General features: G+C 37.6%; 1 protein-coding gene across 1 annotated transcript in view; it reads right to left on the reverse strand.

Annotated features, from left to right (window-relative positions):
• The window catches only part of LOC311289760 (uncharacterized protein), a 208,198-nt gene extending 204,259 nt beyond the window's left edge, over positions 1-3,939 (reverse strand). Inside the window, exons 1-2 of the mRNA XM_084408013.1 lie at positions 3,461-3,939; positions 3,236-3,286 (exon numbers count right to left, since the gene is read on the reverse strand). Coding sequence (XP_084264139.1) covers positions 3,236-3,286; positions 3,461-3,911 — 502 coding nt within the window. The 5' untranslated portion in view covers positions 3,912-3,939. The remainder of the gene's footprint in view (positions 1-3,235; positions 3,287-3,460) is intronic.
• Between the last annotated feature and the right edge of the window lie 12,034 nt (positions 3,940-15,973).

Consider the following 15,973-nt stretch of genomic DNA (forward strand, 5'->3'; position numbering starts at 1 on the left):
AGTCTGTTTACTTGGCGGCCAACACCTCCGGGCATCTGTTTCGGGCATTCAAGACAAAGTCCTATCTATTTGAATGGGGGAACCCTAATATTTCAAAAACTGCTTGCCGAATTCCCTATTAAATAACATATTTCAAATCAGCAACAAAATCTGACATGAACTGTCCCATAAATGTTGCTTCTTATGCTAAAATAGCGGTAAAAAAACGTATTTTTCAGGCAAGACGAGCCAATGCGCATGTGTAGTAATAAGCGCAAGTCTCAGGTTTCTATGAGAACTGAAGCTTTTAATGGCAGCTGCAGTGACGCAATGACCAATCAGCAATTGGCTCTTTTACTTAGAAGGCGGGACATATTCCGCCATATTGCGCGTTGGAGTTTATCCCATTCATAAGTAATATGAGTGAACCGACTTTCAATATCTATAGTCTTTGACCACACTCAACATCCCCCTTTCCAAACCTAAAAAAAATACCATATGTTGTTTTAAAAGTTAAAATGTATCAGTATTTGGTAAGAGACCAAAATAAAAAAGATTTATGCATTTTGTTTGTCCTTTTTGTCATGTATGACTATTGAGCATCTAACATAATACATAATCTGGTAAATGAGCTGTCCTAATTATAAAAAAAACTCTTAAAAATTTCTGGAAAAATAAATATGATACCATGAGAGCTTTAAAGCAAGCATTGTTAGGAAAATATTCACGAAAAATATGAGGAAAAGAAAATGCCACAATGTCTCTTTATTCTCTTGTTTATTTATGTAGGGTTAAGAGATACAGATCAAGGATCAGTTACAAACTACACTTAAAAAGATATTATTTAACATTCTAGATTTAATACTTTATCAAAACACTTTTGAGTCACATGTGGTATTCATGGGTCCTGTCTCAGTGCTGAAACTCTTTATACAAAGTTACATGTATATACCGCTCAGTAATCTATTGCACATTTCAAACACACAATAGTCCTCATTAATACAGATTCACATTTTCATTTTGAAATCATACACTGAAGGTTCAGTATTACTGTAATCACATTCTGCAAAGCTCCTGTTCTCTTAAGGGAAACAGTAGGAAACCACTGAAAGTATTGTGGGTATTCTGGCTATCATATATCCTCGTGCCAGACCAAAGTCTCACATAGACAACATCTCCAACCTCCAGGATCAACACAACTCCATTAGAGGAGTTTAACCGATCATGAGCCTGAGCCTGATGATCATGTGCTACAACCACACGCTCTCCATTCTTAACAATGGATGCAGCTGATGGAGTTGGGCCATAACCATATATAGAGACTCTGAACATGTACGCTCCTTTCAGTGGGGCAATGAAAACACCTAAATCAAATAACAAGAGATACAGAATCAGATGTTTCCTGTAGGATCGCTTAATTACCAAACACACTGTGTAATAGTTTTTAAAGATGGCAGATCATTTATTTCTCTTATACACATTACACAACTGCAGAGAGGTCTGAATGGAGCAGAAGGGTTTTCATTATTATAAACTGAGTTTATGACTCATTTCATTGATAATTACCTGTAATTGGGTTGTAGGCGTTCCCTATGTTTGTGAAGACGTTCCTGTAGGTTAGTGTGATTTCAGTGGTAAAAGGACCAATATCTCCACTGCCAGATTGCATCAGTGAAGCTGAAAAAGCTATTTCTCTTTCTGTTATTGAAAAACATAAGCAATATTGTAGTATACAGTGTTGGGCAAGTTACTTCGAAACTGTAATGCGTTATTTATTACTTGTTACTGTCATTTCAAAGTAATCCGTTACATTACAATATTACTGTATTTAAAATGTAAGGCATTACACTACTATTGCATTACTTTTAAGTTACTCTCACCAAAATAACTGCCAATATGGATTTGGCAATCTAAATGTAGCGTATGATGCTCAATTAGCTCATTACACATCCAGTAGAAGGTGATGTGGTATCCGACTGAGCTTGGACCCATAAGAAATTTTACCATGATGTACTATAGTACATACCATGGTATACCATGGTAGTACCATGGTACCTTACATCTAACCATGGTACATACTATATAGTACTTCAGATATTATCATGGTACCATGGTACATTGCATGGTACTGTATATGTTACTATGGTACATAGTATGGTACCTACCATGGTACATACCATAGAACCTCAGATATAACCATGGTACATACTTTATAGTACTTCAGATATTATCATGGTACCATGATAATATCTGAAGTACTATACTGTACAGTATGTTACTATGGTACATAGTATGGTACCTCAGATTTAACATGGTACATGCCCTAGTACTTCAGATATAACTATGGTACATTCTGCCGTACATATTACCATGGTACATACTACCTCAGATATAACCATGGTACCTCAAATATTACCATGGTACTTTGCATGGACGCATGGTACAGACATCTTTTTACTTTAAGCCCGGGGTAAACTTTAGGCTTAAACTTTAGCAAAAATAAAAATAACTAATGAATAATAACTAAGCCAAATATTTTTATTTTATTTTAATTATTATTGTGAGTGACTGCAGTAGTGTGGGCATAGGCCATTTGGTCTATGAACGAGTCATAGATCTCCAAAATCAGTTTTAAATGTATAATTTAATATTAATGAGATTTTTATTTAAGTAATGTTCTAATTCTAGATGTTTGTAAATGCTGCATGATTTTGACGTGGTTTAATCAATGGCCGTGCGCGTGAACTTTGAACATTCATGTCGCTTTCAAACACTGGAGCGGCCGCGGCGCAGAGTTGCCATGGAAACGGCGCTGGACCACTGCGACTGGTAAGCAGGAAACTCCCATAGACAGTAAAAGAAACTCCCTCTCTCGCTGTTGAGAATGTACTATCCGCTGCAGGCTCACTCATCTCGGCTCTGTCTGATTAACGTACAGAAAGTGAAACATTTTGCGCGGACGTTTCTCCTCTGCTGATCTCTCGCGGTGATTTTGGCGAATTTGTATGAAGAAAAAACTCCTTATTCCAGGTTAACTAACAATGCTTGTAACGCGCGTTACTGACATTTGTACCGAGTAAAATATTACTTTTTTTCCCCCTGTAATGCCTTACATTACCGCGTTACAGCAAAAAGCAATGCATTACAGTAATTAATTACTTTTGTAACGCGTTACTCCCAACACTGGTAGTATATATTACACTATTACACTGATAATGTATACACTGGATTTAACATCATTCAAGCACAGTTTCACCTCTATTTTCCTTTCTCAACTCCACTTGACCCAGAGTAAGATTTGAGATTTCTGTTAAGGAATAAAGATTCTGTTAAATGTAATTCACACTGATTATTGTAATAGATAACACAATTTACACATTACACACTAAACTTTACACTAACATTTACACTATACAATGTATTGCATTGGTGTTTTACTTTGAGGATCATTGATAAAAGAATTAATGTTTTGTTGAGGTACCATCATTTTTCTTGTTCATCTCTTCCAGGATAAACGTCTGTTGTTCCCTCAGTTGCGTCTCTAAAGCTCTGTTGATGGTTTTCTGCTCTGTAACTGTGGCGGTCAGTTCTCTGTTGATGGTTTTCTGCTCTGTAACTGTGGCGGTCAGTTCTCTGATGTTCACTTTCTGCTCTGTAACTGTGGCGGTCAGTTCTCTGATGTTCACTTTCTGCTCTGTAACTGTGGCGGTCAGTTCTCTCAGCGCTGCATGGATGTCAGTGAAGCAACAGTTTTGTTGGCTGTCAGTTGAAGCTTCATCTCTCAAAGTGTCTGTTTGAGGTGGATTCTGTCTTCCGTCCTCAGATCTGAGCTGTTGACTGATCTCATTCTCATTGAGTCCTCCATCTACCTGATGCTGTACGACACACACAAAGGTTTCCAACAGCAGCAGTAAACATACTAAACCCTTCATTCTTCACTGATGTTTGTTTCCAGCTCTTGCTCTGTCCTCCTCACAGCCTCTCGTGTTCCTTTTATAGTGTCCTGATTTACTGTCTTTTGTACTTTTGTATCTATATTGCTCCAGATAAATAAGTAGTTCAAGTTAATTGTTAATCAAAATCAAAGGAATGTTCCGGGTTCAGTAGATGTCTATTCACAACATTTGTGGCACTGTTGATCACAGCAGAAAATAACTGATTCATCTCTCTCCCTTATGGTTTTTTTAATGTTTTTTGGTAACTTTATAATAGCGTTCAGTTGTAAGTGATTTATAAGTGGTTAGTTAATGATGAACTAATCATTTACAAAACATTCATAAATGATTAGCAAGTGATATACTAACATTTTATGTATGTTTTGTAAATTCTGTTACAAGTAATTTACAAGTGATTAGTAAATGATTGACTAATTATTTAGGAAACATGACTATGCATTCATAAATAATTAATAAGTGTTATGTTCATTATTGTATGTATGTTTTCTATATTTAGTTGTAAGTCATTTAAAATTGATTAGTTAATGATTAACTAATCATTTACAAAACATGAATATGCGGTTCATAAATGTTTAATAAATTATGTTATTTTTTTGTATTATTCATGTAGCAATTAGAGGGTGCAGAAAGTGTTGTAAATGCCTTGTATACACGTACAGATCATTTGTACCAGGTCAGTAACAGTGTTCAACACGATGTGTAAACGCATTAATAAATCATTTACAACACTTTCTGCATCCCCTAATCTAAAGTGTGAACTATTCATCACTTGTAAATGTGTTACACATCATTCATAGATTACCACTTCAAGAATCAATAAGGCATAAGACATAGTTTGTATCTACGAATGATGTGTAACACATTTACAAGTGATGAATAGTTTACACTTTAGATTAGGGGATGCAGAAAGTGTTGTAAATGATTTATTCATGCGTTATAACATCTATAACAGGTGTTGAACACTGTAGTGTGTAGTGTAGTGTGTACTGCAGTGTAAGTGCTGACTGGTGAGGGTATAGACAGAGTCTTTAAACACTGTTCACCTGATGTGAGCAAAACATACAAAAATAATTAATGTATTAAACATTTATGAAATGCATAGTCATGTTTTGTAAATGATTAGTTAATCATTAACTTATCAAATGTAAATGACTTATAACAATCTACAAAACATACATAAAATAATGAACATAAATGATTAGTTAATCATTTACTAATCACTTGTAAATGACTTGTAATGGAATTTACAAAACATACATAAAATGTTAGTATATCTCTTGCTAATCATTTATGAATGTTTTGTAAATGATTAGTTCATCATTAACTAACCACTTATAAATGACTTACAACTGAACATTATTATAAAGTGTTACCTGTTTTTTTATATAGATCAGCGATCGGCATCATTATAGCACACAAAGAGAAAATCACCTCCGGTCGTGTGAATGGATTATTGGATCTGACTGTGAGGAATGATTACCTCAAAATGTACGTCAATATTCAAGTTTGAGTGACTTTATTTAAATCAAATACATTAGCTATTGTCACATGCCAGTGATTATCCCGACCTCTGATATATTTCTGACGTCTGATATAGATGGTCACATGACTCTGGTATCCATGTGCGTATCTTACACTTTTTTTTGATGGTGGTGTTTTTTTCTTCTTCAATAAATCAACGCTATCGGTCACCCTTTACATCTGTCTGTCTGTTTATACAAATATTTAGCCAATGAAAGATCTTAAAAAGAGCTTGTGTAAATCTTCTTTGATCCTCAAACTGTCAGTAAACCTGATAACTCTGCCCCCTCTATCTTGACTGAATGAACTGAAGTTCTGCAGCAGACACACAGCAGACAGCAGCTGAATGAAGTTTTGCAAGGGTAAACAAAGATCTTGTTGTTTGAATAAGTACTAAACACTATGTATATAAAGGCTCATATTTTATTTATTTGATGTCTGACTGAAACATGTGGGACCTGAGAGAGAGGTCTAGCATTTGCCATCTAGTCATAGCCATAGCCTACACTTAAATAGCCTGTGCATACAGTAGCATTTCATCTTTTATAAAATGAGATTTTGGCCAAATGTATTTTACAACAGGAAAAACTGAGCACCCATATAACTACAACAAACTAGTTCGTAACCTGTTGATGAAAATATAATGTGATGCCGCCGGCGCTGTTTTAATGATGGACAAAATGCACATTTGCACACATTCGCAGGTCAAAAACCCTGTAACTGCATTTGAGCTTGACTTTTGTAAAAGTAATACAATAATACAACATCATAAATCAAAGAAGAATGAGTATGTCGGTTCCAAAACACCTGAGAAGAGTTAGTTTAATCAACCTCCTATTGGTAACCCAGAGTTAATGCGCGCGCACGGCGAGTACATAAAGACATTTTCAATGGATCTCCGATTTCAGGAGTCACCATGGAAACCCAGGGAGAAAAAAAGCGAGCTACATATTTCGGTGAAACTGAGTTGGAGGTTTTAATGCTTGCTTATGAAGACTATAAGCCCATTATAACTAAAAAAAAGCAATACTGCTGCATCAGCAAAAGAAAGAGAGTTGGCTTGGCAAAAAATAACGACAGAGTAAATGTGTGAGTTTATAAAATTATAAATGGGCTATTTTCCCCTTTCATTGTGACGCAAAAATTCTTTGGGGCATGCAGTAAAAATAGACAAGTTTTTACTTGTTGGCCTCCATACATTTCTTAATATTACAGTAGTAATGCACATAATTGGCTAGTATGTTGGCTTCTTGTTTTTTTCAGGTGTAATCCTTCTGGAGCCAGAAGAAGTGTGAGCTAAGTCAAAATGAAACACAAAAACATTCTCCAGCAATGTAATTTAGTATTTAATGTAGCCTAATTTAGTTGTCTAAGTAGCCAATAGAAAGAAGGCTGAGGCCCGTAAAACAGGTGGGGGTCCACCTCCACCTTCCCTCACCCCAGCTGAGGAGCTGGCACTGTCCCTTAGTAAAGGGCGACCTGTGGTCGATGGGATTCCAGGGGGCAGTTCGTCAGACTCAGCTACCAAGACAAGTGGCTTAGTAAAATGTAGGTGTACCATATTAATACTTATGATTTATTGATGTTTTCACTGTTTTTGTCAGTGTTTTAATAAAGAAAATCATCAACATTGTCACCATTTTAAATAGGCATTTTGAATGCATTTTACAGTCATTGATTCACTTGTGCAGTATGCATGCTGCTTTGACTGCATATGCTGTATACTGTAATCTTATTACTAGTACTCTTAGATGTTCCTAATGTCCTTCATTATTAGTTGTATTTGTTTAAGAATATACATTGAGTATTGAATATGCATGATTATATTATTGGTTTAATTATCTTGCAGTTGCTGATGGCCACATTGTATTATTGGATCCTCCTGCAACACCACACTCTGTCACAGTTGTAAGTGATTATTGTCTTTAGGTTTCTGTTTGCTAGACCAAGCATTCCTTATTTTTACTGTAGGCTGACGATGAAGAGACCACTTCTGCTGTGACAGAAACAGAAAATGTGGGGAGGCCCATAGAGGTATGATGCATAGAATGCATTCCCCCTTTTTTACATAAGAGAATAAATAAATTGTCATTGTCATTTTACAGAATATGGCAGGAGATTTGAATACAGATGAGGGTCCATCTACCTCCACACAGAATCTGCAGTTCTCCTTCCTCATTTAAATATTTGGTCTGTGTTTGTATTACAGACTTTATCAGTCATGTTTAATTATTCTGTCTTTCTAGTTGCCTGCCAAAGAGCTGTATAAGGTCCACCTTCAAAAGCAAATCAGAAAAAGTGACATGGAGATGGACCTTATACAGCTTCAAATGGAGGAGAAAAGGCTTAACCTAAAAAAGGCCAGACTTGAATTGCTGGAGCACCAGCTTAAGGTGGGAAACAGTATGTGAACATTAATCTGTAATTTGTTGTTGAATGAAATCTAAAGCAATAAATACAAATGTATATTGTTACAGGAAATAAAGAAACAATGAACAACCCTTGACTGTTAACTGGTTTTAATTAAAGTGATTTTGGCAAATCATGTCTCGTACCACCCTGCCATCTCTTTGGTCTACTGGGTTCACTGGGGGTTCCTCTTGGCCATCTTCAAGAGAAGGGGGGGCCCTCTCACCTCTCAGTGTGGCAATGTTGTGAAGAACAACACAAGCAGCTGTGATGTCACATGACCTTTCTGGGCTGACCCTGAGCCCACGCAGGCACTGAAACCTTGCCTTCAGGATGCCTATAGTCATTTCCACCTTGACCCGTGTTCTGCTGTGGGCCAGGTTGAATTGTGCCTGTGGTCCAGGCTCAGGTTCAGGGTAGGGTGTCATCATATAGGGCAGACAAGGGTACCCTCTGTCCCCCAGCAAGTAACCATTGAAGTGTCCTATAAAGGTAGTTAAAGTGTATAATTGCATTAAAAAAAAAAAAAAAAAAAAAAAACATTGTGTAAGGCAAAACATACCCTGTTGAAATTTGTGGCACAATGATGACTCCCTAAACATTCTGGCATCATGTACAGACCCTGGCCATTTGGCTTCAACATTAGGGGTTGCATCACATATTATCAGTTAGTGGGGACCAGTAATGAGGGTGATTTAATGGTTTAAACACCCAAACATTTAGCACCCAAAAAATCTATTGTCACCTGCACATTGATGCTATGGATTGACTTCCTATTAACATAGTCTCCTTCATTGACTGAAGGAGCTTTAATGGGAGTGTAGGTTCCATCAATGCACCCAATCACATTTGGGAACCCTGAAATTGAAAGTTATATAATTAGAAACATTTAAAATTATTGTGACTGTATACAGTATGAATAGATTAAGTAGTGCTATGTAACTAAAATGGTCTTTCATAGAATATCATAGAATGGACAAACCCGCCACTCTGTGGAATTCCTCTTTAATGACCCTCAGTGGTTTATGGCCAGGGAACTGCACAAAAGTGTGTAGGAACTGTTTGAGTGCAATGCATACTGTACGAACAGCCCTACACACAGTTGCCTTTCCCACATGCTCTGCATCGCCTATTGTAGGCTATACAAAAAACTCCCTGTCGCAAAAAAAGTTAAATAAATGGAGTTAAATATTTAACTCCATTATCTTCGTTTAATAAATTAACGATTCTTTTGAAAAACGGTAAATATTCACTTGGATACGAAAACACATTGATACGTGGTCGTATCACCCTCACGGCGGAAAAGATTTCGTATTATCTGTGCTTCCACATCCACTGGATCGTCTTCAAAAGGGCACGCCATGCTCCGTCACCTCTCTGAAACAAACTAACCCTGGAACATAACCTGCTACCGAGCAGGTTATCTTCAGAGAGTAAGTTCCTATGGTTACATACATACCCAGAAAGTTACCTCCGTTTTTGGAACCGAAAGTTGAGGTTATCCACTAACTTACCCTTAAACTTACCCGGGTATGTCACATAACCTGCTTTCTGGAATACCCCCCTGAGGGCAGTAGTGGGCACAGGTAAGGGTAAATATAGGTAGGAAGTAGGAGGTGGCCTGTATGCACCTGAGTGATGGGCATATGTTTTTTTTGTGTTTTTTTAACAGCGTGAGAGATGCTGTATTTTTTGCTCAGCTGGAACAAATAAACCAGCCATAAACCTTGAATCCAGCCTGGAATTAGATTATATTTCTTGCCTGCGTACATCACCTGCCCAGGGTGCTAGAAGTTGTCGTTTGAAAGTTTGATTTAAGTTTAATTTCCTTTTGTTTGTTGACAAACGGCCACTACAGCATCCATGTGGAGCTCTGTGAATTTATGGTTTTTCACAACCTGGAACTTCTTCCCTGGAAAACTGTTTTACCAACTCTATAGTATAACAACAAAATCTTTAAGCTAGGATTATGCAGTTTTTGTATGGTGTGTGTGCACGCAATTTTTCAACCTAGAACACCATTGTACTGGAGTACTATGGAGTGAATTATGTGCCAAAATGAAACAAACAAATCCAGCATTTTGCAAACAAACTGGATCTGCTTTGCAAAGGAAAACTCGACTTGCAAACAAACAGAAAGCAATGTGCAAGTACAAAGGTCAGTTTGAGTGAAAATGCAGTGGAGTAACAAATATGTATTATGTTTTACAAATATAAATAAATGAGCCAAGATAATACTTCACAAATAAATACAAACCATCCTACAAATTGCATGTAACCTTGGAACAAATACCAAATCTAGTGCATAAAAATGCATATCTGTCTGTTATGATTGTGTGACACTTGGCTTTTTATGAGATCTCTCCGCTCGATTTTCTCACAAATGTGTCCAGGCAGATTTTCTCACAAATGCAGTTGAGCAACTTCCTCTTCTAAAACAGTAGATGGCGCTAACTAGGGGATTAATTTAACGCTAGTCTCCCGGGAGAAGCACTGATTTGAAACTTGTCTTTGCCTACAGCTGAGGAAAATGACCGGTGAACGGGTGTGTTTCTGTCTTAATTTATCTATAATTAAACTTTTTGAGGTGTTCTTTTGCAAAATGTTTATTGCATATCTAGACAGATTAGCACTTAGCAATTCACTCTCTCTAGGATAGGGGAATCTATAAGATGAAAGCTCTTTGCCGGCTGCAAAAGAGGAGTCTGTGGCTCGTCTTCAGAGAGAGGGCAGCCGCGCACTGGAGGACGATATCCCGGAGGCCTACTGTGCAGAGGAGTCGTTGGCCCTTATTCAGAGGGCGTGCGACAACGCGAAGGAGGACGATTTCCTTAGATTTCTTCAGTGCCGCTGAGTCACTTATGGTTCCAAACTGAATTCAGGTACCTTTGTGTAAGTTTGTTTTCCCGCTCAGGAGTGTGAAGCAGCCAGTTTGTTGTTTCAAAGGCCCCAGCAACGTCTCAGGCCTGCAACGGTGTGTGTGTGTGTGTGTGTGTGTGTGTGTGTGTGTGTGTGTATGTGTGTAGGCCCACAGTGTTTCGTTATCCATCATATGTTGTTATTCAGTGCACTTAAAAACTGTGATTTTTGACTATTTTCATCTATAGTGAAAGTGTGACAGACACATTCATTAATTTTGACACTTAATATATTGCATATTGTGTGTGATATTGTGTCCATTGGTGATTTGAGATAAAATGTGACTGTTAATTAATCACATACAGTTAATTTGTTTATATGAACTCATTTGACATTTTTATTTTATACAAATTAAATTATTTATATTTTGTTACTTTTCAAAGAGTTTTATTCTTTCAAAAGAGTTTATACCAGTCCGTTTAAGCATAAGTTAGTCTAGATTTTATTATAATTTTCTACAGGAAAATTAATTAATTTAGTGACACCAGAGGGGCCTAACTTCAACATCTGTAGGCGTATCATTACTGAATCTGGAGCGCTCTCCTACTTAATTACAAGAAAGACAGGTAGGGGGCGCTACAAGTATATAAAGCTTAAAAAATGTTTAACATAAACTAGCGGCAAGACCCATAATCTGCCAGAAATAAAAACCCCATAAAAAAAACCCATAAAAAAAAAAAGTGGAAAGTTAGAACTAAAAAAATGAAATTTCAATATTTCATGTACTAGTACATCAATAGCCTTTACAATTTATTTTAAAAAGTTTGGCACGCTACTCCTCCTGCACTGATTATCATCTCCCCAGTTTACAAGCAGTTTCACTGCCCAGATCACAAGGACTTCTTATATGAACTCATAGGTTTAGAACTAAGGCAAGAGTTTATGTGATGCATGTGTTGAAGCTGATTCATACAAATTGCTTCAGTAAAAGTCAATTAATCCCATTTATTAATTTATCAATACAGCTGAGGGGAAAGTCTCGATATGACTATATTAGAGCAAAAAGTGTTTTTTTTTCTTCTGTGTTTGTGTCTTTATTATAGACAGGAAGCGAATTGGGATAAAGAGAGGGAGAAAGGTTCGTGAAAGGACTCGAAGTCAGGTCGCCCGAAGCGCAACAACGCTATATATCGCTGCGTTGCCCATGAGGCATTCAAATTGAATGTCTATATATATTGTTTTATGGTGTGTATCCCCAAACACCTTCTACCTTATTAGGGCCCAAGCCCTGAAAGGGCGAAGGCCCTATTGTTTCCGGTAGGATTATTAGGGCCCAAGCCCTGAAAGGGCGAAGGCCCTATTGTTTTCGTTAGGATTATTATTAGGGCCCAAGCCCTGAAAGGGCGAAGGCCCTATTGTTTTCGGTAGGATTATTAGGGCCCAAGCCCTGAAAGGGCGAAGGCCCTATTGTTTTCGGTAGGATTATTAGGGCCCAAGCCCTGAAAGGGCGAAGGCCCTATTGTTTTCGGTAGGATTATTAGGGCCCAAGCCCTGAAAGGGCGAAGGCCCTATTGTTTCCGGTAGGATTATTAGGGCCCAAGCCCTGAAAGGGCGAAGAGCCCTATTGTTTTCGGTAGGATTATTAGGGCCCAAGCCCTGAAAGGGCGAAGGCCCTATTGTTTTCGTTAGGATTATTATTATTAGGGCCCAAGCCCTGAAGGGGCGAAGGCCCTATTGTTTTCGTTAGGATTATTATTATTAGGGCCCAAGCCCTGAAAGGGCGAAGGCCCTATTGTTTTCGTTAGGATTATTATTATTATTATTATTATTATTATTGTTCAAGGGTTCGGGGGCTTTTGGGGCCTTTAACGTGCTCAAAAACTCATGAAACTTTGCACACAGGTCAGAAGCTGCGGCCATTAGGGCCGGGCTGAAGATGGTCCCTGGGCGTGGCAGGGGGGCTCGACAGCGCCCCCTTGAATGGGGTCCGAGTGCGGTCCGAAAACTTGGTCCATATACCAAACATTCTTGCATGAATTAATATGAAACTCGGTACACATATAGATCTTATTGGGCTGAACAACTTTCGTGCTCTAAGTTTTACGCCAGCCCAACAGGAAGTCGGCTATTATGGGTTGTTTGGAAAACGCATGCTGTGGAATTTGATGTACTCCTCCTAGGAAATTCATCCATTCGCCTCAAAACTCGGTGTGCATGAAGTCAAGACATTGAGGATGATAAATTGCGGACGGATTTTTGATATCTCGAACGGTTTGGCCAAGGCGAGGAAACGAATTTATGGCGAATAATGGGACACAGGAAGTGTATTATAACTTCTGCATACATTGACTGATCTTGATAAAACTTCAGCAGTGTGTTCGTGGTCAGAGGCCGATCACATTGATGTGACTATTGTGAGTCAAAGTTATAGCGCCACCAACTGGCAGCAGGAAGTGTGTCACTTTCAAAATGCTTTGAAATCACCCTCTTATTTTTACCCGATTTGCTTCAAACTTTATGTGTATAATGTAAACACACGGCAGATGTAGACCTGTGAAAGGATTTTTGATATCTTTAATACTGTTGCCATGGCAACGCTTCAAACTTTAATATTCTTTTTTGATGCTTTTGAGACTATTAACATACTTGAAATTGGATGAAACTCGACAGACACATCACATTTATTAGCCCGTAGACATGTGCAAAGTTTCAGAAACGGGCGTGGTGAGGGGCTCAGTAGCGCCACCTTTAGTCATAAATGGGGCGGTTAGTTTTATCAACAGCAACAAAACTTTGTATGTGTATTGTTCTCATCAAGACGGACAACTTTCTAATTGACATTAACCATCTCCGACCAACAGGAAGAGAGATATTTTGGTTTGAATGTGGATTTTCTGAAGAATTTTCTCTCCCTCTCTCTGTGTCTGTGAGGGGAGGGGGGATTTGAATATTGCTTTTATATTGTTAATCAAGGTTTCAGGGGCTTTTGGGGTCCTTAACGTGCTCAAAAACTCTTGAAACTTTGCACACAAGTCAGAACCCACGGCCATCAGGGCCGGGCTGAAGCTGGTACCCGGGCGTGGCTGGGGGGCTCAACAGCGCCCCCTTGAACGGGGTTCTAAAACTTGATCCATATATCAAACACGCTCGCATGAATTAATATGAAACTCGGTACACATATAGATCTCATCGGGCCGAACAACTTTACCCCGGTCAAGTTTTACGCCAGCCCAACAGGAAGTCGGCTATTATGGGTTGTTTGGAAAACGCTTGCTGTGGAATGTGAAATACTCCTCCTAGAAAATTCACCGTGTCCCCTTCAAACTCGGTGTGCATGTAGTCAAGACTTTGAGGATGCTAAATTGCGGACGGATTTTTGATATCTCGAACGGTTTGGCTGTGGCGAGGAATCGAATTTATGGCGAGAAAAGAGAAACACGGAAGTGGAATAACTTCTGCATACATTAACTGATCTTGATGAAACTTCAGCAGTGTGTTCGTGGTAAGAGGCCGATCAGATGGATGTAGCTATTGTGAGTCAAAGTTATAGCGCCACCAACTGGCAGCAGGAAGTGTGTCACTTTCAACATGCTTTTGACAAAAGTGGGGGGGTTACTTTTAACTACAGTAAAGAAAAAATAGTTTCTATATTGTACTCATCAAGCCGGACAACTTTCTAATTTACATTCAATAGCTCTGGCCATCAGGAAGTCAGATATTTTGGTCTGAATGTGAATTTTTTTGCAAAATCAGCCTCTGAATTTTTAGCCACTCCTCTTAAACTATTTATTTTATTCGTACCAAACTTTTTCAACATGATGAAACTACATTAAATATGCTAAATTGTGAATGGATAATAAATATCTCAAACGGTTTTGCTATGGCGAGGGATTAAAGTAAAAATCTTCTAAAAATGTAATTATATACCATTTATTTCTATATAAAAGTATACAAATATCACAACTAAACCCATTTTATTCTGTTTTTGCAATTCAAGAAGAATGAAAAAGTTAAAAACAGGCTATTTAGTGCTATTTGGTTCAACAAAAAAGCAAACATAGGGCTATACTGCCCTCTTGTGTCCAAAAGGACATCAAAATAGTATATAAAACTTTTTACCAGGTAGGCCAATATTGTATTTAAATATACATTTATTAGGTATGTGTCTGAAGATATTTTCCCACCGGTTAATCGACGTGTGACACGAGTGGGTGCTTTTAAATCGCTAATATAATAGTGAAAGAAAAATAATGATAATGTTGCACACACAAATCACACACATGTGGGAAAGAATGATGCTTTTAAACAATACTAAACCGCCATTAGGTGTCGCCAGGCATCCATCTTAATAAGCGAGTCATTGATTCGTTCGTTCAAACGATTCGTTCGAATGAGTCGATCATGATTAAGACAGATGTTTATGGATTGATCATTCAATCTTTGAGTCAACCGATTCGTTAAAAATGCTGAATCGTTCAGTTATGAGAAAACACGTGATGCTGAAACAGAACAAAAACAGTCAACATTGCATCCAAAATGTAAGTGACTTAATTGTAACTGTTTATTAACCTGTTGTATGAAATCTAGGGGTGGGAGAAAAAATTGATTCTTAGATGCATCGCGATGCGGACGTGGACGATTCTGAATCGATTCACAAATGTAAAAAAATCGATTCTCTAAAAAAATATTTTTTCTAATAACGTAATATTGACGGAAGGCAAAAGGCGGAACTCTAAGCGGACGTGCGTGCAGTCTGTGGCGCGCACATAACAGAGAAGTTTCTTCTGCTCACCAAGGCTGCATTTATTTGATTAAAAATACAAACAAAAACAGTAATATTGTAAAATAGTATTCCAATTTAAAACAGCTGCTTTCTATTTTAATATATTTTAAACTGTTATTTATTCCTGTGATCAAAGCTGAGTTTTCAGCATCATTACTCCAGTCGTCACTGTCACATGATCCTTCAGAAATTATTCTAATATGATGATTGATACTCAAGAAACATTCATTATTATTTTAAATGTCGAAAACAGTTGTGTACAGTCTTTGATGAATAGAAAGTTCAAAAGAACAGCATTTATCTGAAATCTAAAGCTTTTGTAACGTTAAACACTACCGCTCAAAAGTTTGTGGTTAGTAATATTTAAAATTTTATTTTTGGGGGAAATAAATAAAATAAATCAGTACTTTTATTTATGAAGGATGAGTTAAACTGATCAACAGTTACAGTAAAGACATTTATAATG

Source organism: Rutilus rutilus (genome assembly GCF_951802725.1).
Source record: "Rutilus rutilus genome assembly, chromosome: 4".
Classification (NCBI taxonomy): Eukaryota; Metazoa; Chordata; class Actinopteri; order Cypriniformes; family Leuciscidae; genus Rutilus; species Rutilus rutilus.